General features: G+C 45.2%; 1 protein-coding gene across 2 annotated transcripts in view; it reads right to left on the reverse strand.

The window, feature by feature from the left end:
• Positions 1-2165: 2165 nt before the first annotated feature.
• Positions 2166-21330, reverse strand: part of tnn (tenascin N) — a 32977-nt gene continuing 13812 nt past the window's right edge. For both annotated transcript variants that reach the window (XM_079751118.1, XM_079751119.1), the window contains exons 7-17: positions 19910-20092; positions 19395-19484; positions 14097-14360; positions 11923-12195; positions 9467-9597; positions 8132-8273; positions 7824-7975; positions 7450-7546; positions 6868-7032; positions 6009-6172; positions 2166-3190 (exon numbers count right to left, since the gene is read on the reverse strand). In XM_079751118.1, coding sequence (XP_079607244.1) covers positions 3041-3190; positions 6009-6172; positions 6868-7032; positions 7450-7546; positions 7824-7975; positions 8132-8273; positions 9467-9597; positions 11923-12195; positions 14097-14360; positions 19395-19484; positions 19910-20092 — 1811 coding nt within the window. In that variant the 3' untranslated portion in view covers positions 2166-3040. The remainder of the gene's footprint in view (positions 3191-6008; positions 6173-6867; positions 7033-7449; positions 7547-7823; positions 7976-8131; positions 8274-9466; positions 9598-11922; positions 12196-14096; positions 14361-19394; positions 19485-19909; positions 20093-21330) is intronic.

Consider the following 21330-nt stretch of genomic DNA (forward strand, 5'->3'; position numbering starts at 1 on the left):
TTCTCCACCCTCTCCATTCCTCCTCACTTTTCTCTACTTCTCCCTCTCAATTTCTCCTCTCTTCTCTCCTCTTCACATCTCTCAACCCTCCATTCCTCCTCTCTTCTTTCCTATTCCCTTCTCTAATCTCTCCATTCCTCCTCTCTATATGCCTCCTCTCTCCTTCTGTTCTCTCCTCTCTCCTCCTCTCTTCTCTTCTCTCATCTCTCCATTCCTCCTCTCCACTTCACCTTTTCCATGACACGGCTTCCAGCCCCTCAGTTCCTCCCCCTGAAACAAACGTTCCCTTGTTAGTCTGCGAGACACTTCTGTCATGGAACAAACCGTGGTTAGGCAGACGTATACAATGAGAGACAGCCCTAAAGGGTAACACCCACAAAACCAAAGAGGGGGGGGGGGGGGGGGGGGGGGGGGGGGGGGGTTGTGTCCAAACCTTTCCAGGTCAATCACACCACATATATCTAAAAGCACTCACAAACACACAAACACACACAAACAAACAGGCAATGACACACACACACAAACACAAGCACAAACACACACAACTTAATTCATTCAACATCCAAAAACAGGGCAGTGGTGGGGAAAAGCTGAATGACGCGATCACTGGTCTGAAAGTACTGCATAAAACATGACAAAAGAGGCAAAACAAACCCAATTGTGTGAGATAGACAAACACACACATACACACACACAGACGCACGCACAAACACACAGACACGCACATATTTCAGGGGGGCTGCATGGAGGGCATGATACTTGTCCTCCTCATTGTGTTGTTCCTGCCGCTAAGCAAACCACTTGCCCCACAGTGCCATGGCAGGAACCAATCTCCTTAAAGTAATTTGCAATCACTGTGGTAGAAAGGCCTCATTGCATCAATGGGCTTTTGCGAGACATTTCATTTTAAAGTTGAAATTAAATGCCACGGTAGGAATATCCTCCACCAATATTTATGCAATCTTTTTTGGGGGGGGTTCTAGGATTCTCTAAATTGCCCCAGCAGCTTTTATGAGGAGAACAGCCTCAACGTAAACCACCCTTGATTGGTTTCATATTTGAGGATTGTTAATCTTTTATTTTTACTTTATTTATTTATTTGGCTCTTAGCCCTTTCCTCAGAGGCTGCTCAGGATCCTTAAAGAAAGGGTTGCAAGTTGCCAGAGAAGATATTAAATCTGAAGGGGGAATTTAAGAAACCATAGGTCATCTGTCAGGATGAGATAATAGCTGTACGCTGTGCCCACGTGCACACTCCCAATTTATGGTCGATAGTGAACGTGTCCTTCTTGAATAAGGCGCTTATACAGGAAGAGCGCCAATCAGTTAAACCTCTAATACTTTTTATTCATGCAGCAACTTTGCGCCTTATGAAACCGATCCATTTAAGAATCCTCAGACTTGAAGGATGATAACTAATGCATCATCATCACGGCGTCTCATCAGAGATCAGGCCACGGATCTCCCCCTTCGCCGTCCACAGCGCCATAGGCCTACAGTGCTGTCATTATCTGCTGTGAATAAACAGGTGATCTCAGCGGGAAGACAGAGGGGAAAAAAGGGCACGACGTAGCGGCGGACAATAAGGTGAGGCTTATCTTATCACTGCTCTGAAATCTCGGGTAATCTCGTGCACAAACGTCCATTGAAGGCACTAATGGACAAACCCCCGCCCCCACCCACCCCTTCCCCCCAGAGGTCACAAATTCTACTTCATCTAAAAATGTTGGGGGGGATCATATTTCTCTATTTATGTCTGTTTTTATTCTTTTTTGCGAGTGACCTTGGATACAGAGAGGACGCTTCAGTAAAACGTTATGAGCGACAGAGATATCGAATTTGACAGAGAAATTTATGACAGGCACGGGCTGCGACTTAATGCCGCTGCATTAACAGTGGGCTTGATTGATGTGCTCTGTCATTGTCACTTTAGCTAATAAAGTTTTCAATTAAGTGTAGAAAAAAGTTGATGAAGTCACAGTGGAGGCGGTGTTAATATACTTTGTCAGCTGTCCAGATGGGAAAAAAAAACTACATTTTGGCCCTCAGGTTTATTAGGGCCTGAGGCAAATTAAGTTTGGCATTGTTTTGGCAACAGCAATGTTTCCCTATAAAAGTCCAGAGGAAGAGATTACACAGCCATGCCCCACAGGCGGTACCCATTAATATGTTCATCATTTTATTCGTCATAGCCATATTGATAAATGTGCCATTGTTTGTGTTACTTCTGCAGTTTGGCCACACGCAGGGCCAGTTTCATAATCAATACATTTTGATATTGCTAACCGGCCACCCCAGACTGCCTAACAACAATAAAATAAAGAAAAAGTAGCATTTTTTCCGGTAAACTTTTTCAATCATGATAATACTATTATACTTAAAGCCTTCACTTGGTCGGTTGAATCTGGAAAAACACAACAAAAAACAATAATACATGAATTCAAACTGAGCTTGTATAAAAATAGGAGTGTTACGGTTCTGTGCTGTCGAATTCATTCTAATCTGATATGCTCTTTTTATTTAAATAGATTTTGAAACAGGGACACAGTCCAAATTGAAATACAAGTCTTATTTTTTTCTTTATTCCCTTTTTTCCAGCTGGGTCATGTTAACATTGCTGTTCCTTACAATGAGTGACAAAAGGACATTTTGCACAACACCAAAATGTTCAAATCATATTTGGTTTCTCCTTGTAATCCTGTCACAGACACACTTCTGCTAATGCTATGAGTCAACAAATGCACAATAAGTTAAATGACACTCAGAGGCTGCTGGAGAAATGAACGATGCCCATGGATGTGTAACAACATTGCATAACAAATCCTATTCTCCTAATGTCATTTCCTGTGGGGGGGGGGGGCATGCAAATATGAAAAAACAACGGCCCCAAATCACTCGGGATGTGAAGGAGGCGGTAGCATTGCAGTCGGTTGCAGGTGCACGCATGTGTGTGTGCGTCTGTGTGTGTGTGTGTGTGTGTGTGTGTGTGTGTGTGTGTGTGTGTGTGTGTGTGTGTGTGTGTGTCAGTGCTCGGTGGTTCTCAGACGAGCTGCTGGTTGAGTTGGCGTTTCGTCTCGGTGGCCGTCAACGACCGCCTCCCCCTGCCCGACAAGCCGCCCAAGGGCCTAATCTTCATCTCTGTGAAGTCGAGGGACATGAGGTGGCCCTTCCACGGCTCCCAGTTGACTCCCTGGCGGGGGGGGGGGGAGAGAAAAGGAAAAGTCAAAATCAAAGCGGGGTGGAGGAGGGTGAGTACATTTGGAAGAGAGGGAGAGACGGGATCGGGAGTGGAAGAGGAGGAGACGGATAATGGAGGAGGGGAGCCGGAAAATGAAATAAGATAGGATATAAACGATAAGAAGAGCCGTAGCGACGGTGGGGGCGGTGGTGGTGGATGTGGAGGGGTGGTGGGGGGGGGAGGAAGGGAAGGGGGGGTGGTGGCTGATGGGGGCCGTGTATCATCGGGACACAAACATGTTTTCATGACTCGACAAAGAGCGGGAAAAAAAGTTTCTGAATGTCATTAACAGACAACACAACGAGCCGTACGTGTGTGTGTGTGTGTGTGTGTGTGTGTGCGTGTGTGTGTGTGTGTGTGTGTGTGTGCGCGCGTGCGTGTGCGTGTGTGTGACAGAACTATAAAGCAGGTTTGGTAGTTTGATGAAGGCTGAGGCAATTCCGGTAAATTTCCCACAGCATCTTTCCCTATCTCTCTCCCTCCTTCCCTCGCCCCTAATTCATTATCCCTCTCTGTCCTTCCCCGATCGCTATTCATCCATCGCACTCTCTCAATCTCTCTCCCTCCTCCCCATCACAATATCCATCGCACCCTCTCTCTCTTTCCCTATTCCCACATCCCTCCTTCTCCATTGCTCTCTCTCTCTCTCTCTCTCTCTCTACCTCTCTCTCTCTTCCTCTCTCTCTCTCTCTCGAAGACATAATGGCTATTGTTGCCGCACCAGCCTGGCAAAGCACCAGCCTCTTCCCCATGTAGCCTAGAGAAATGTGCTCTGTTATCAAGGCTGATGGATTTTTGGCCTTCCTGATTCACCTCAACGATCTAAAACAAAACAATCCGAAGTGAAAAGCCTCAGGGTGGAGTTATCTCTGATTGCTGACCAGGGAACGGCAGCATCTGCTTGTTCCAAACAAGCCTTTGTGTTTTTGTTTTGGACAGTAATGACGTTGGGATTATAGTTTCTGCTGGGTTTTGTTGTTATGATTTATTTTTGGTGAGTGCTATTACTACTTTATCTGTTGGCATCATCGATCGTCATCAGTGATTGTTCCTTGGCGATAAGTCATAAATCATCGTAATTATTAGAATTCTGATATCAGAAATGAGCGTTCCATTAAGTTAGTCGTCAAATGCTCTTTTTCGCTCGTTCGACTAAATCGCTGCTGAACAAATATTGAATATATCACAAGCGGCACCTTGTATTCAATATTTAATCTACTACACTAATCTTTATGAATAAAGATGGAACATTAATGTCCCATAAATGCTGAGCTACAGCTAAGTTATTATACTCCAGCGTTATGATGCACAGAGGATGATCCACTGCCATGTCTTAGCATCCATCTTCAGCATCCATATTCCTTGGACAATAACGCCTTATGTTAGCTCATAAAAAGAAGGAGGGAAAATCAGTAGCGGGGGTTCTATATATGGCTTGATAAATTTGTTCTATAATACAAGATGATGGATTCAGAGCAGCGCTCCCTTACGTCCAAAATGGGGAAACTTGACTAGACTGTGCTTGCGTCGCCCCTTCTCACACAACGTTGCTAGTGCCACCTAGTGGTGAGTATACACACTGCGGCAGCCCTGGGGAAATGACTCAAGTCTGTGTGTGTGTGTGTGTGTGTGTGTGTGTGTGTGTGTGTGTGTGTGTGTGTGTGTGTGTGTGTGTGTGTGTGTGTGTGTGTGTGTGTGTGTTTGTGTGTGTGTGTTCTCATTTTCACCTTGTATATACTGGTTCAAGCAAATCTGAACATTTTTGTAATTAAAGGAACTACGTGTAGGATTTGTACATGGATACATAATTTTAAATTGCCAATATATGAACTGGTTGCAATCAGGGCCCTAGCCAGAGTTTGAAAAATAGTGAGGTCCGGTTAAGCATGCAGTCATCTCGGAGAAGTTCTTAACTGTTGAATTTGTATACAGTTGTACTTAGTATCCAATTTTATTTTCAGCTCTTAAAAAAATGACTGAGGTTCAGACCTCGGTGACCTTATAGCTGGCTACGGCCATGGCTGCATATTAGCTTGAGGAATGAGACCTTCCACGACTCTCTCCATATCGTAGCCTGTCAGCTGGATTATATTAGATTTGAACCGGGACGGTTTTGGCGGGAAAGAGGCAGGAAGTGACTTCTTAGTGTGGATGCTGGCAGAAAAGTTATTTCATAACTTCTTTATGATTCTGACTAAAACGTTTATGATTTTCGCTGTGTTAACCTACGGAGCAAACACACTCTGAGAGGCAGTTCACTCACAAGCCAAGAGGTCGGGTAATGAGAGGAAGTTCTGATTATTACACATAGTCACACAAGTGGCAGACTAGGAACCAGACAAACCCTTTGGTTCCTAGGCAGGTTGGGTCCGGCCCCCCTCCCATTCAGACAGACCTCTAGCAGACCTGGCGAGGGTCGGGCCAATCACAACCGTTTATCTATCACGGGGCAGGTTTGATATGATGAATGTACAGAGGAGCGCTGTTGATAAACAACAAAGATGGCCACAGCTGATGTGTCACACACGTTTTGCTGCCCTGATTGATCGTCGGTCGGACCAATCATGTCTGGAGGAATTTGCGGTTGATAGCGCCCCTCGGAAATCCAAAAAATGTACCGAACGCTCCCGGCTAATACGCATTTGCAAACCGTCTGGCATGTCAGGCTGTTTAAGTCTAGCGCATGAAATAATAGTACACACTGTTACTATTTCACGGACGCTCAGAGAGCAATTCAAAGCCGACCGTGCTGCGTGGGGGCGTGGCTCACCATGCTGTGTCGGTTGTCGCCCCATCTCCCGTTGAGGTTGGCCAGGTGACAGTTCTTGTACCACCAGGCACCGCGGTGGGTCAGGGCGCAGTTTCCCAAAGCGATGTCGTTGTCAGAGTCCACCGTGGACCAAGGACGTCCCTGGTGGTAGGTCATGGCATCGCCTGGGCCGAGGAGGCATAGTGAAGGTTGAGTGAAGGTTAAAACCACAAGAGTAGCAATATTAAAAATAAAACTGTTTTGTCACCGTGGACCGTTTAGCACACTGAGACTCAAAGTCACCTACTTTTCTCTCTAGTTTTTTGTTGTTGTTGTTGTGAGGTACGATTAATTATTGAACTGGTGAGGGCGAGCAATCTCAATGGACTGTGGGAATTGTGGCTTGGACCCAGAAACTTGTGTTTACATATCAACACTTTTGTAGTTCCCTGACCAAATAGATAAGCTCCTCTTCTTTAAATAAATGCCCTTGGTTATCATTACCGTCGTTCCGCAGAGCAGAGAGATGGCTAGTTCTTCTTTGAGGGATAACTCCATAGGCACAGGACAGCGGGAGTTCAGCTGAACGGCTTAAAAAAAGACCAGGATCTTTTCTCTACTGTGCACTCCCCGCCGCCCCGCTGGCTGCCTAGTTATACCTGTCTCCGTGTCCCCCCAATGTTCTCAGTGTGGAGGCAAAAAAACCACAATGTTCCACCGCCAGCTGTGTGTGTGCTGCTGCTGCTATATCTGTCTGCCTTAGAAAAACAAAGAGCTGCCTTCTGACAAGTGTTTCTACAGGTCTACTGCTCTTTGTATTTCCCCTTCCCTTTTGTTTTTGGATGATCATTTCCGAACGGAAAACAAGCAATGGACGTACCGGCTGTTCCACTGTAAGTGCCAATGGAGAGCTTGAACTTCTGCTTGGCCGGGGCGATCTTGAAGCTGTCGTACACGGCGTATGCCCTCTCCGAGCCGAAGCCCAGGTCGAAGCGCACCTCGTACTGGGTGGGGCTGTTGGTGAGCTCGTAGATGCTATCCATACCTAGCGGCATGGTGAAGTAGAGGAAAACACGTTAAAGACCACCTTTAGGAAGGGTTCAACCAGGAAGGGTTCAAATCAATGACATTGTATTTGTACAGCCCTTAATCACGAGTACAGTCTCAAATGGTTTAACAGACCATATAATTATGACTCCCGCCTGACCCTAGCCCCCCAGAGGGCAAGACAAAACTCCCTTGATTAGCAAGAAAGAAATCTTGAGAAGGAACGCAGGGTGGGGGATCCCTCCTTCCCGGGTTGTGCACGAGTGCAATGGATGCCATTATTGCCGTACATACATACATACATACTTAGATACAGGCAAAACTTTTTAAATCTGTGATGGGGTGACACTTCATCCACGCATTCTTCTCCCGGTTCCTTCACATTCAGCTGAAGTTCGTATTAAGTTTTGCATACCGAGCCAGAACTCATCTGTCAGGTTGCCAAACCCGGCGATGTACTGCCTCCACCGCTTCATGAAGTCGAGCTTGCCGACGGTGCGTCTCTGGAGCATCTGGAGCAGAGAGGGAGAATCTCCATGAGTCCTGATTAATCTGAGTGACACATTCAAGGACACCTGTCTGTTTGTCTGCCTCGTCACATCAACGACGAACCCTTCAACGGCCTTCAAATCAGCGTTAATAGATAGAGGATCACTTTTAATAGCTTAGCAATCGCTGCTGCTAATGTAATGTTATTCCTGGCTATGGAGTCTGTAACGCACGTGATGCAACGTGCTGGACTTCTTTGATGTACAGCTGAGGAACGTGTGAAACGGGGGGGGAACCTACGAGCCAGCCTCCCCCGTCGGTGTCCATGTCGCAGAAGACCTCGGTGGGCCGGGAGCGGTTGGCTTGCAGGTAGACGGTGTAGACACCACTCTGGCTGTTGCCGTTCCTCATGACCTGAACACAGTCCAGGGGGAGGGCGTAGTGTTGGCCGACTGGAGCCCGCGGTGAGAGCACAAGCAGACAGGGGTCAGGAGAACCAATCACGACCATGTGGAGTGGAACCAATTTGGAGAAGGAACGTTCCAGTCCTGTGACCGGGTCACATGCACGGATGGCATTGTGTGGCTTGTGTGGGCCGGGGCACTGACCTGTTTTGAAGCTGGTCTCCACCACCTTGCTCCTCTTGGCCCCTTGGTAGGCGATAAGAGTGACGACATATCTCTTCCCGCTCGCCAGACCTGACAGGGAGAAGCTGGCTCTGTCCCCCGCGCCCAGCCTCTTCTTAACAGTCTGCTCGTATGAGGGAGAGTAAAACATAGCGGGAGGACTCAGTTATCAGCGACGATTAGTTTGCTGTTACCCTTGAATTCAACATGAAAACACATGATGAAATAGGCCTTCATTGTGTAGCATCTTAGCCTAGCTGTCTTTGTTGTATATTGGAAAAAGCGTGTGCTAAACGTTTTGAATGTAAATGTAAATCAAAAAAATGCCTTCCTCTGAGTTCTAACATAGCTGACATGCATCACTAGTTGATAATTCGGGGGGAGGGGGGGGGGGTAGATTTTAGTGTTGTGGCAACTATTAGGGTTGAGTACCAGCTAAAAGCTACTTGTTCCATCACCGATGGCAACAGCTGCGTGGACCGTGACCCCCTCCTCGCCTGCTCCTTATTGACACATATTCACATTTATGTAAGTCTCTTTGGATAAAAGCGCCTGACAAATAACTCAAAAGTTGAGGTATAATTTGCTGGGATTTGCCACCAGAGGCCAGTGTTATACACAGCTTGAATAGACAGAGCGAGGGTCAGTCCAGCCTCCGAGGTGAATGTGATTTTGTAAATCTGCAATCCATAATGTATGAGGCATCATGGTGAAGCCTGCTTAAGCCCCGATGGATTTCTACTGACGCAGTTCACTCCTGCACCTCCTGAAGAAAATGCATGAAATTTATACAAGATGGTATTTTCATTGTCATCGTGCTGTCATCGTTCGTCATTGACATAAGCCTTAGCTTGCCGTGGAGCAAGCTCAGGCTTTTTCTTTCCAATGTTAGCAGACCTGGACTGAGTTGAATGGTGGTTGAAATTTAGTCTGGCTTTAGGGAGTCAAATTCGATTCTGGATAAAAAGATGTGACAACCTAAGCTTTGTGGTTTCACGTGGGTGGATGAGCTAATCAAATGAGGAGGAAATCCCATGAACTCCACGAGCTACCGCATACACATCCCGCCAGGAATAATTAAAGTTTATCCCGATCCCGAAGTTTCACCTTTAACTGGAAAAAACAGTTTTATGCAAAACCATGTTTCATTATTCCAAATCTGTCACTATTTACTATTTAGTTATTTAGCAGCACCCAAAGGGCACTGAATTCAGAAACAGTATTATTATGGGATGGGTAGTGGTTTGGCAGCTGGCTAACAAGGCTGCCTACAGCCGGGGCATGGGGGATTGAACCCGGGGCATTTGAACTCATTACCTCGGTGGTGCCGTCCACCGCTCGGTAGGTCAGGATGTATCCCTCGATGACAGCGAGCGGGGGTATCCATGTCAACCGGGCGGTGTCCATGGCAACATCTGCAGCCTTCAGCTCCTTCGGGGTGTCGATGCCTGTCAGGAGTAAAGGCAGCGGTGTTAAGGACTTCAGACGGTTTTATACTTTGTTATTTACTTTGGTCTGCTTTATTTCCTCACATTTTCCTTATGTTAAACTTGAATAGGCAGAAACCACCAAAAGCTGTGTTCAGCTTTTCTCTCTAAAAGACATAAAGCTGTGCTTAGCTTTCGCTCTAAGGAGTAGTATACCAGTAAAAGCCTAAGTGTATGATATTTCGCAAAGTCGCAGAATGCATACATCTCAATTACATCATGAAGGATGACTCAATTACATCCAAATCAATAATATCCTGGTCTTCCTCAATCAATCTCTCCCTGTCAACTATTTTATATTCCCTGCAAATCTAAATATATAATAGCGATACCATAAATGTCACCTGAGTAACTCATAACCGAATGGAGAAAACATTAAAATCAGCATATTCGCTGAGGAAGTTCCAAGAGACATATAAATGGCTCCAGCTTCCATAAATCACAACTAACACAGATTTCCAGGCATCCCAAATGATTTTACCTTACACAGCGGCGTGATGCCGTCTGAATCTAGCGCCATTAACAGCTTGTTACCGTGACAACCTCCAGGTGAACGATGAGGAGAGGATGCTGCATATTATGAGCCTCTGCCCCTCGTTGAAAAAGGTGTGGGCTCAAAGCGAAAAAAAGATGACGTTCACTAATGCGTTTCCAGTTGATTGTGCACCAATGCTGCTATTTAAACAGCCTTCCATATGCTGCGGCTGCTGCTGCTGTTTCTAATGCATGCTGAGTTAAAGGACATGACCAGTGGCCTGCAGTGGCCTGTGGGGAAGCATTTCCTCCCGCCTTCCTGCGCTCAAGCTCTGGCTGCTTGTGGAAGTAATCCCCCCCCCCCCCACGCCCGCCGGAAAGAAAATATGAAGGACATTCTCCACTTTAAGGCAAAATATTAAATGGAGTGCAGAATGTTGCCATTTTAGAGCAGAATAATTCAATTGACTTAATATATTCAGATGTAATTACATGTACAGTTTACTGAGCTTGTTAAAATTTAAAAACCGTTGATAGCCATTGCTGACCCAATCTACTGCGGCATTTCCTTCAAAACCCTGATTATATTCTGGATCAATCCGAACCTTAACAGATCTCCCCGCCTGAACCCCATTAACCACATGTCACTACCTGCTGCCGCAAGGACCCCAAACCCCCCCTTACTTTGACCTTGTTAGCGGTCTTGGTGCCCCTTTAAACGATGTCAAGCCCTTCCTCTCTTGTGAAAGGAAGTCAACTGCGGTACACATTTTAGATCAAGTGCTACTTATCTCTACGTGCAAGGATAATTGGTTTGTCTTGAGGGTTGCTGTGCCACTTTTTAAGGCTTCTGCCAACCCAGCATGTGATGGTTGCATGCAGTTAAACTCAGTGGTACCTAAGTCCGAGTGGAATCAGCTCCACATGCCGACAGCAGCAGCCCCGTTCAGGCCAAGTGCTCCACGTTGTGGAACTGTTCACTTGTTTCGAGCATTCGTGTTTTTTGGCTTGGCGAAAGAAACACATTTAATCTAAGGGTTGATTTATTTTTGGGTGCCAACTCTATTTTGATCCTTTATTAATTGTGTTCTTAATAGGAAACAATGAAACTTTGGTTTGATGTTATTACTTTTGCCGAACACAATGTTTCTAAATGCAATTTTTCCTAAAAGTATTGTACCTTGAATTAAATTAGTTGGACATATAGCTGTTATTCATTTTCTAAATATCTCTCAGTACTTTTATGCTCAAGCCTCTCATGTTTGCAATGTCTAAACCTTTAACTATTCAAGTGGATGTCACCGACTCAGCTGTTACATTATGAATTATTGCATACCTCAAATAAAATGTTCTCAATGACAGTTAGGCTTTTCATTCAGAGAACCCATTAACTATTCCACAGAGTGCACGGAAAAAACCTTAATGCATTCAAGCAATAGAAAACATGGGTGCATTTAGTCAACGGAGAAGGCTAGTTTTTTCAATAATTGTGTTTCTTTTTTGAAATCATTGCTTATTTATGGTGAAGTGGGCTACAAATTTTTAAATATAGTGAATTATGTTTATTCTTCTTACAGTCAACACACCATTGTGCTTCACCCTTAAACTGATGACACAGATCTGTGACAAAAAACTCCTTACTGTTCAACAAGCCCCACAGAACGCACTGCTGGGATAATCGTCCCTTGAATCGCCACAAACTTTTGAGGACGTCAGCCCAAATTAAATAAATCAACCACAGACAACCTTTGAATCAAGCATTCTTCCTTTTTGCAACACACACGTCTACCGTCAACATCTAGGGGAAGAAACCTGTTTCAGCTTGTGTTGAGGTCTTCCTGCTGACTCTGTCCCCCTTGACGGCCCAGACGGAGACAGTGTAGCTGGCCCCGGGCCTCAGTCCCGTCAGCCTGTAGGTGGTGGTGTCGGGGCCCACTGGGATCTCCCCTCCAGGGGCCTCAGAGGAGGAGGAGGAGGAGTAGGTCAACACGTAGCCGTCGACCGGGGCCTGGGCACGGTCCCAGACCACGCTGAAGGCGGACTCTGATTCATCTCGGGCCAGGAGGTTAGTGGGAGCGTCCAGCTCTGGAGGAGGAGGGTGATGGGAGTTAGTGAGGGCAGACCAGGGCATGCTGTACCCCATCAGGGACAGAGAAACAGGGTCATTACGGGGGAAAACCTTCACGGATAATGAAAGTGAAAGTGAGTTGAGGGGGCTGTAGCTAAGGTCTAGGAGATATTATTGGAGTGGTATTTGTGAGAAGTGGCCTAGCCATCTATCAGCTATTAGTGAGTGAAATGTGCATACATGAGAATATCTGTTTTGGTTGACTGTGCCTACCTCTGTATTCAGATATAGACCGGGGATATATTCCCTCTGGGAATATTTCTGATCAGATTAGGGTTAATTCTCCCTTATTTTGTTACGATCACAAATCAAAATGTGCTACGTTGCCTCTTTCCTACAAACATGTTTGACGATGAATCACAGCAGCGATGCAAGCCTAAAATATGCTAATCAAAACCCATCACAAAATCAACTTGTTATCGTAGTCAAACAGGGCCTAATCCAGAGAGGTCCTCCCTGAGGAATGTGGTTGTCCCAAGCACAGCCATCTTATGTTTTTTGCTTATCCTTTAAGTCTAAACTCTTTTGTCGCTATCCGGCGGCTCCATTGAAATGCAAATGCAATCAAATACTCAATGGGCTAGCGACATAACAATACGTAGAGATAACATTGAAAAAAGATGATATGGTTGTTAAAGATGCTCTGGGGAATACTTGGAGAGCTTTTATGATTGCAAGTAGTTGAACGAGTTGAATTGATTTCGTGCTTAAGATCTCCGACAAGGTGTCAGAGCGGACCTGAGAGGCAATGAAGATATGACAATAATATACAACTAAAGAAGTAGTTCAGGGAGAATGCGGTGAAGTGGGTTTCAGCCAGATGCGGACACTTTCTCGTTCATTAGCTCTCATTTTCTTTCCTCAGTGTGTCTGAAGGAGAACGGTATTCTTGAAGGTGATGAATCTGGAATGTTCACTAACTTAGATGACTTGGGGGTCCAGCTAAGAGACATGGTCCTGATGCCTGAACAGACCATAATAATATCAGGAAGTCAAGTCTCCTCAGGAGAGCAGTCAGTTTAATGTTTTTTGCTGTCTTTTTCTATTATACTGCAGATTTTCGGGCTAAGAAGTCTATTTATCTAGGTCTATGACGACTTATTGTAAAAGGGAAAATACAAATGAGACAATCAAGATGCTGTTTCTGTGGTTGGATTCATTTTTTACAAAGAGAAGAGTGAAATTGCTCAAACATATTTACAAACTAAGTTCAGCTAAGGCTGTCAAATGCAAACTCGGTGGAACCGAGTGCTGGGCTGATTGAGAAAAGAATGGCCCACTGCTTCTGGTATGACTATGGCTAAGTGGAAAGTAACCGTATTTCCCCAAAGGTTGGACTACCCCTTTAAAATGAGATCACATCAAGATTTTAAATGTTCTTCAAACCCCAGGCCCACTATGTAACCTAGACGATTATAATTTCGGGGAAGGGGGGAAGGCCCGATCAATTTTACCATTCTGGGAAACTCATTATCGATGGTTAGAGATGTCAAGATCATGACAAGATCATCGTCAAGATCCATCTCCAATCCTGCTGTTCGCTTGATGTCAAACATTATCAAGTCATCGTTTGCCTCGTTGTTTGGCTGACACGGTCCCAGACCTACGGGTCGAATTAAACGTCCCCCTTGATCCGGCACTTAATGTATGCATTTGAAGCATCTTATCCTAGCTTTCTTGTTGTATATGGGGAACGGGTTGACCTAGCAATAGTAAGTGCCTGGCACTTGTTTCTATGAACATCCTTACTGTACCGACAGCAATATATAGTTGTTTCTCCTTCTTCTGACAAATGCACTTATTAAACGCTTTGGGTAAAAGCGTCTGCTAAACGCTCTTATGTCAGTCAACCCCTCACCTGTCTCAGCGTCGGTGGAGCTCCTCCCACTGACCCGGTCCCCGTTCACCGCCCAGACGTAAACCGTGTAGCGGACCCCCGGCCGCAGCCCCCTCAGCCTGTGGGTGTCGCTCTCGGGCCCCAGGGGGACCTCCCGGCCAGGGCCCTCGGAGGAGGTGTGCGTCAGCATGTAGCCGCTGACCTCTGATTGGACACGGTCCCAGGTCACCAGCGCGGTGTCCTCCGTGACCTCTGTGGTGACGAGGTTGGCCGGAGCGTCGAGGTCTGGGGGAAATGAGGAGATTGATCGTTTAAGAAAACAGGAACAAAGATAAAAGTGCGAAGGCAGCGTCTAGGAATAAACAGTTAAGATAGCACCAAGAGGGGAATATAATTAAATGTAACCATTTTATAAAGTGTTGTATCCAGCCTCCTTTGTATTGAACACGGGCACAGCGGTAAACCAAGCAGCCGATATATCGGAATGCTTGTCTGGTCAAGCACCATTGAATTTCTCCTCAAGAACAAAAAACCCTTGAAAGGGACCAATCACTACAGAAATACTGCCAGTGTATGCATTATTCCAAGTCTCTACTAATCTTAGAGGAGCAAAAACATATTGAGTTTTTTCTCCTCAACAGTTTGATTTAATCCATATCTCCAGAACACACATCCTACCCCCCCCCCCCCCATGGTGAAAACGTATTGATAAAAGGCATGGAAAGATGCTTTGGTTAAAAGCGTCTTCCACCAAATGGTATTAATCACGATGGCATCTGTGGATCTCTTCAGCGAGGGCTTATACCCTGAGCGCACATCTCCAGTCCTGACAAAAAACACAGACTATTAAGCTCTGCAGGGCCTGAGCACAGGCGGTACAGGGCCACAAAGTAAAAACTCAAGGCCCTCCTTTGTGAGCAGAATTTTATCATCCAGGAGTAGGGAAACATTGTGGACACAGGACTGTGTGGTTGTGTGGATTATATACATGCAATTGTGTATTTCATGTGTCTGTGTGTGGTTGTGTTGGCGTGGGCGTGTGTGTGTGAATGTGTGTGGGAAGGAGCCATAAATAATTTGGGGGGATTTCTTCAAACACACAATTCAGACATTAAAGCCAGGGCGTGTGTCTGTGTGCGTGTGTTCATAGTCTTTGTGTGTATGTGTGTGTGTGTGTGTGTGTGTGTGTGTGTTAGCGTGTGTGAATGATTGAAACCAAAACCACTGTGAAAAAAGCGAGCGAAAGATGAAGGAAGATGATGAATTAAGAGTCGCAGAAAGGGGAAGAAACTATGAGAAAGGGAGTGAGGCAGACAGATAGTAATCCAGAGGAAATGGTAAAGCAATAATCCTTTCGTGTTCCTGCTCTGTGGCTCAGTCAAGGTCAGCTCTGTCCCACAGTGTCTCTATCTGAGGCGGATCATCAATCCTCGATCGCAGTGATTGATTCTGTTCCACGCAGAGCATTGCGTCGTTCTCGCTCCCTCTCCTCTTTGTTTCTTTATATTCAACTATTTGTGAAGCAATAATAATGAAAAAGAAAATGAAGAAATATGAATACTTTCATGAATAATCTGTTTTTCAATATTTTTTCAGTCAACACACACACATACAGAGACATACACACACACACACACACGCACACATACACACACAAACGCCGAAATTCGATCGCACAAATCGCCTCTTAAGAGCGAGTTCAAGATCACCACCTTACACATGTACCCGCCGATGTAGACATGTAGCCAATATGTCACAGTGTAACCACGGCCTCTATCATTACAGCTCATCTTCAGCCAAGTGTGTAGGACCTAATCACTCACTATGGACAGCTAGGTCATTCTACGAACACAGTGAAAAAAGCTAGGCAGCTTCATCAGCTACATAACTATCTGTGGTCTTATATTTCAATGGATGTGACAGAATTTGACACTCATAATCATCTTCATCATCCTTTACTGAATAGAAATTGACCTGAATGTGTTGCCGTGGGGGTGTGCGCCGTCACTTTAAGAGTGTGTGTGTGTGTGTATGTGTTTGTGTGTGTGTGTGTGTGTGTGTGTGTGTGTGTGTGTGTGTGTGTGTGTGTGTGTGTGTGTGTGTGTGTGTGTCTGTGTGTGTGTGTGTGTGTGTGTGTGTGAACGTCGGTACCCTGGCCCGGTCCGGAAGTGTACGTGACGGATTGAGTTACGACCCGACAACAGTGGCTAGCGCTAGACTTCGAGAACATCAGTTGCGCCGCGACCATGTGGAAAACAGCTTATCCATTATGGGTGGTAAGCTAGCCAGGCGTGGACTCCTAGCCCCCTCTGCGGCGGGGCTGCTTTTCATCATTTTTCACCCTTGCGGTGTCGCGATTACCGCACGAGCCGGAGCGAAGAGCCAAAGCATGTTAATGCGGTGTTATCTTTCAAAATATGACCATGTGTTGATCTAACTTATAACCTGGCACCATCCTTCCCTGCAATTCGTTGAAGCACATTTTAATTCTGTCCCCCCCCGCCCCCCCCAACCCATTATATCAACGGACAACGTGTGTGCTTGTACTATATACAAAACAAACTACCCACAATCAGGCCGGACAGCGGTGATTGACTGGCCCAGCGAGGAGTCTTTTACACTCCCAGTGAGAGCTGTCAGTCCACAGTGCTGCAGGGCTCTCTTACGCCTCACAAAAGTCAAGACTAAACAGTCCCCCCCTCCTACCAGGAACATCTGCTGTTTGTTATGTGGACCTCTGGGTACATTTTATTGAATCTGAAACAGGGGTAGCGGTAGCAGGGATGTGCACAGTTTTATGGGTCTTATAATATTTTGGCTCGGTGTCTCAGATTATGCCAGCAGAGAGTTTCCATTCGCCTTGAGCAGGGGCCCATAGGCGCTTACCATCAGTAGAATCACAGTAAAATCCTGTGATTATTCTGTGTTAAATGTACACCAACAGAAAAGGACGATCATTCAGTTTCAGCAAAGATGATTTAAAGCAGATAAGTCAGATAAGTTTTATAGAAGGCAGTACATTTTCGAACATGACTTTCATATTCCCCAGCGATTCAAGTCATATTTATGATGTTCATGACTGTAAAGTAAGTCAGTCAGTCAGTTCCAAATCACCCAATCTTTTCTTTCAGTATTCTTTCAGTTATGATTAAGTGCTATCGCTATAGCGAAACAAATGTATGAAGTACAATTGGATACAATATCTTTGGAAGATAAATTAAAAACTAAAAAAAAAACAGTTATTTAACAGCCACAAATTATCCTGTGTTGTCTCACTGTTTCCTAGCCTGGCACCATTTCCCGGTTCCTCCGATCTCACCATGGCAGTGGAGTAGAGCGGGAGCAGATGTTGGAGATCCCTGATTGGTTTACTGAGTAGTTCTCTCCCCCTGGTAACCAGCTTTATCACAGCCCACTTAGAGAACCGAGACTGTACTCTCACCCTGCATCACCGTGAAAGCTCCTCTGTGCGACATTTTGGATCAAGGATGGAAGCCGCTGAAGTAGAGGGAGGCTCACTGTTTGAAGGATGGAAAGTAGATTGGACTAAGACAGCACCTGGGACAGCCTCCATCCTCCACACGCGGGCACAAACGCACACACACAATCAAGCATGAACACTCGCACGCACAAACACGCACGCACTTATACACTCACTGGCACAAACTCACACGCACACACTCAAACGCACGCACGCACCCACCCACACTCAGATGCACACACAATCGCACATGCATGCTCACAAACAGATACACACACACGCTGATGAAACATGAACAGGTATACTTTTGAAACAGTGTTGAGATCCTTGTGGCAACACTCTTGACTGTCTTGAGCAGCCAACCACCACTCCTAAACTCTAACCATTAACTGCCCTAGGGCCTATACAGACATTACCCCCCCCCCCCAGACTGTCTGAGGGCCAGAGCAGGGTGGATAACACAAGAGGGAAAATGGAAGCGAAAAAAGAGATGGTCAAAGTGATGGAAGAGACAAGGGTAGTAGACAGACGGACAATAATAAGAAAATACTATCAGGAACAAAACAGATAGCTCTCTCGACAGGAGGATAACGAATGATGGTTGCGGAGCGATCGAGCAGATGGTTGCGTTTAAAACCCTCCGATCAATTCCCGCTCGCAACGGCACTCGCAAAACAATCCAACACAGCCGTAGGAAGAAGAGACAAAAGCGAAAACACAGGAAGACAACTCACTTATCACTCGTAGCATTTACTCAACAACACAGGCTGGGTGAAGACACGTGTGTGGTGATCACAGAGTATAATCTTGGAGTCATCGTACACACACACGCAGAACCTTAACGTGTCCGCCACAAGTACCACTTAGCCTGCATCAGATCATCATGATGTTAAGGCTTCACGGCTAATTCGATACCACATATCATGTGCTCACTGCTGGCCTCAGTCATCGCTGTGCTGTCATCGTTGGCTTTGAAACAAGGGCAATGCCCCGTTGAAGTGTCATCATGGGCTACTGCAACACTATGTACGACTTACTGTGAGTTTTTCTCTATTAAGTTGTAACCACTGTGGAATCGTTTAAAGTCCCACGCAGGGAAATACTAATGTGTGGTGCTAAATTCAATTGAAAGAAATTAATGTCAAATTACTCCACGTTTTAACAATAAGTATAGTAAGTGTATTCTTATTTTATATCACTTTTAAAGCTTTAAAATGAACTAGGTGGAAGAGGTTTACATGTATAAATTGCCTTGAAATTACAAAAATGCCATCAGGTGTCAATGAACTTAAAAAGGGAGAGCTCCCTGAATCTCTCCAATGTGTATAACAGACTGTGGCTGATGTCTAAGCGTGGTGAGCCATGAGTTCTCAATGCTGTCCAAGCATGGATAACGGCACAGTGTTTTAGAGAGAATGGATAAACATAGGATTTGACGCCTGTTTTGTCTAAAATATGGCCTTATTTTAGTAACAGTGACAAAATGGCATAGATTACTTTGTTCCTCATCATGTACGACATATTACCACGTTTAAAGCTACCATGGAAAACCTGGTTTAATTACTTACTATATGAAACACATCTAACCATGATTTCATCTTTACATGCATGATTTTTTCCGGGATAAAATCTTTAAATCCCATGTCATTGTTTCTTTAAATATTTCAATCATTTAATTATGTTGAAACCAACTTGGATAGTAGCAACCAAATCACTACCATAAACTGGCTAATTCCCACTTCTCCACCCTCCTCCCCAGCCACCAGCCTTTCAGTAAACGGTGGAGTGAGCGCTGAAGACGGATATTTCCACAGAGTCTCATCCCTCCAGCCACTGACCTGTGACCCCGGTGGTTGAGGAGGCCTTCCCCTCAGTGGCTCCCACGATGGCCTGCACTGAGATCCGGTAACGTGTCCCCGGCTGCAGACCTGCAGACCCACACAGACAGGAGGAACAGTAAGAGGCTGGTCCCTTCATTGACACTCCCTTTATATATGATTATGAAGGTAGGGAACAGATGGTATGCCATGACGTAACATGACCTCCTATGACTTGAGATCATATGGCAAGAGATCATATGACATGGCATCATACGCCATGGCATTTTCAATTAAATGACATTTTCAATGAAATGACATAATAGGACATCATATGACATCATATGGCATGACATTTTCAATTAAATGGCATTATATGACGTGACATAATATGACATGACATCATATACCATCATATGACATGACCTCATGACACGCCATGACATCGTCTGGCGTGGCGTGACTTGGTCGTAGGTAAAACACAGGTCAGTGCCCGCGGCCCGGTGTGTGAACGTGTGCTGAGCGGGACCACCCACCCATGAGGGTGTGCTTGGTGCGGGCCTCCTGGCTCTGCTGCACACTGTGCTGGCCCTGGACCCCGCGGGGGTCGGTGGTGGTCAGCCTGAAGTGGTCCACAACCGCTGCGGGGTTCTGCCACTCCACCGAGATGGAGTCCTCTGATTGGCCGATCACCCGGATGTCATCGATCCCAGACACGTCTGTCAAAGTTTGTAGAGTTGTGGAAAGAGGATGGGAAATAGTTAAATAAAAAGGAACTAAATGTTATAATGTGAAATTTTGATTTGTTTAACAAGAATGGACAACGTAGTTGAGTGTTGAGGAATACAGTATATTTATTTAACTCTGACATATCGGTTTAACCGTATTGTAGTAGTTGTCCAACTGGAACATAGAGAAGGAAGAAGATGTATTTACCTTTTGAAAAGTAATGACACAACATGATTAAATGCGAAAAATATATAACAACCCTAACCCTAGCCCATTTCAATAAACTTTAATACATTAACATCAGTGAACATGATTTCTGCCTGATTCATGTCAGATGGATTTTCCCCGGCGAAGGTTGTGAAGGAAACAAGAGAGACCCCTAGTGGCAGAAGTTATTTATTATGCTTTTAAGGTGTTTAATGAGAGTATCCATGACTTAACATGACATAACCATGAATATAAACCATCTGACTTATACTTATTTGGCTTCTTTTTCACACTAACCAAAATAAGCATAGCATAGTGTTTGTTGTAATACTTATTTTTTTAATGACATTTGTTTGATGTTCCAACTGTATATTTGGACAAAGGCAAATATTCTAAAAATAAAATAATTGCCTGGGTGGATCATTTCAGGGACATTCCAGTCACGGTCTTCCTCATCCTGCGGGAGTTGAGCAACAGTTTGCAGCACTTTCAAAACACATGATGTTTAAAAGGCTTAAAAGATTGCTACAGACGTCCCGTCATGCTTGGTACTCATCCAGCTTGATGCCAGATGATTTTACGGTTTACGGCGCACATTCCATTTTTACAATGTTTTAGGTTTGATATAATTAACCAAGATCTCTCCCACTCTCTCTCCCAGGATGTGCACTACATCATTTCCTCCTGTTTGGTGGGTATTTCTCTCTCTCTCTCTCTCTCTCTCTCTCTCTCTCTCTCCTAGGATATGACTGAATCATCTCCTCCTGTGTGTCATTCTCTTTATGTCTCTCTCTCTCTCTCTCGCTCTCTCTCTCTCTCTCTCTCTCTCTCTCTCTCTCTCTCTCTCTCTCTCTCTCTCTCTCTCTCTCGCTCTTTTCTCCCTCTTTTTCTCTTCACATCTGCCAACGAGTCCAACTGCCAATAAATGCAATCTCCCCGCTCCCATTTCCTCCTAACTAAATGTCATGAGATGTAATTATCTTTATAGTAACTCTAGTAATACGCCAACAAACACGGGTTG

This window comes from Pollachius pollachius (genome assembly GCF_949987615.1).
Source record: "Pollachius pollachius genome assembly, chromosome: 14".
Lineage (NCBI taxonomy): Eukaryota > Metazoa > Chordata > Actinopteri > Gadiformes > Gadidae > Pollachius > Pollachius pollachius.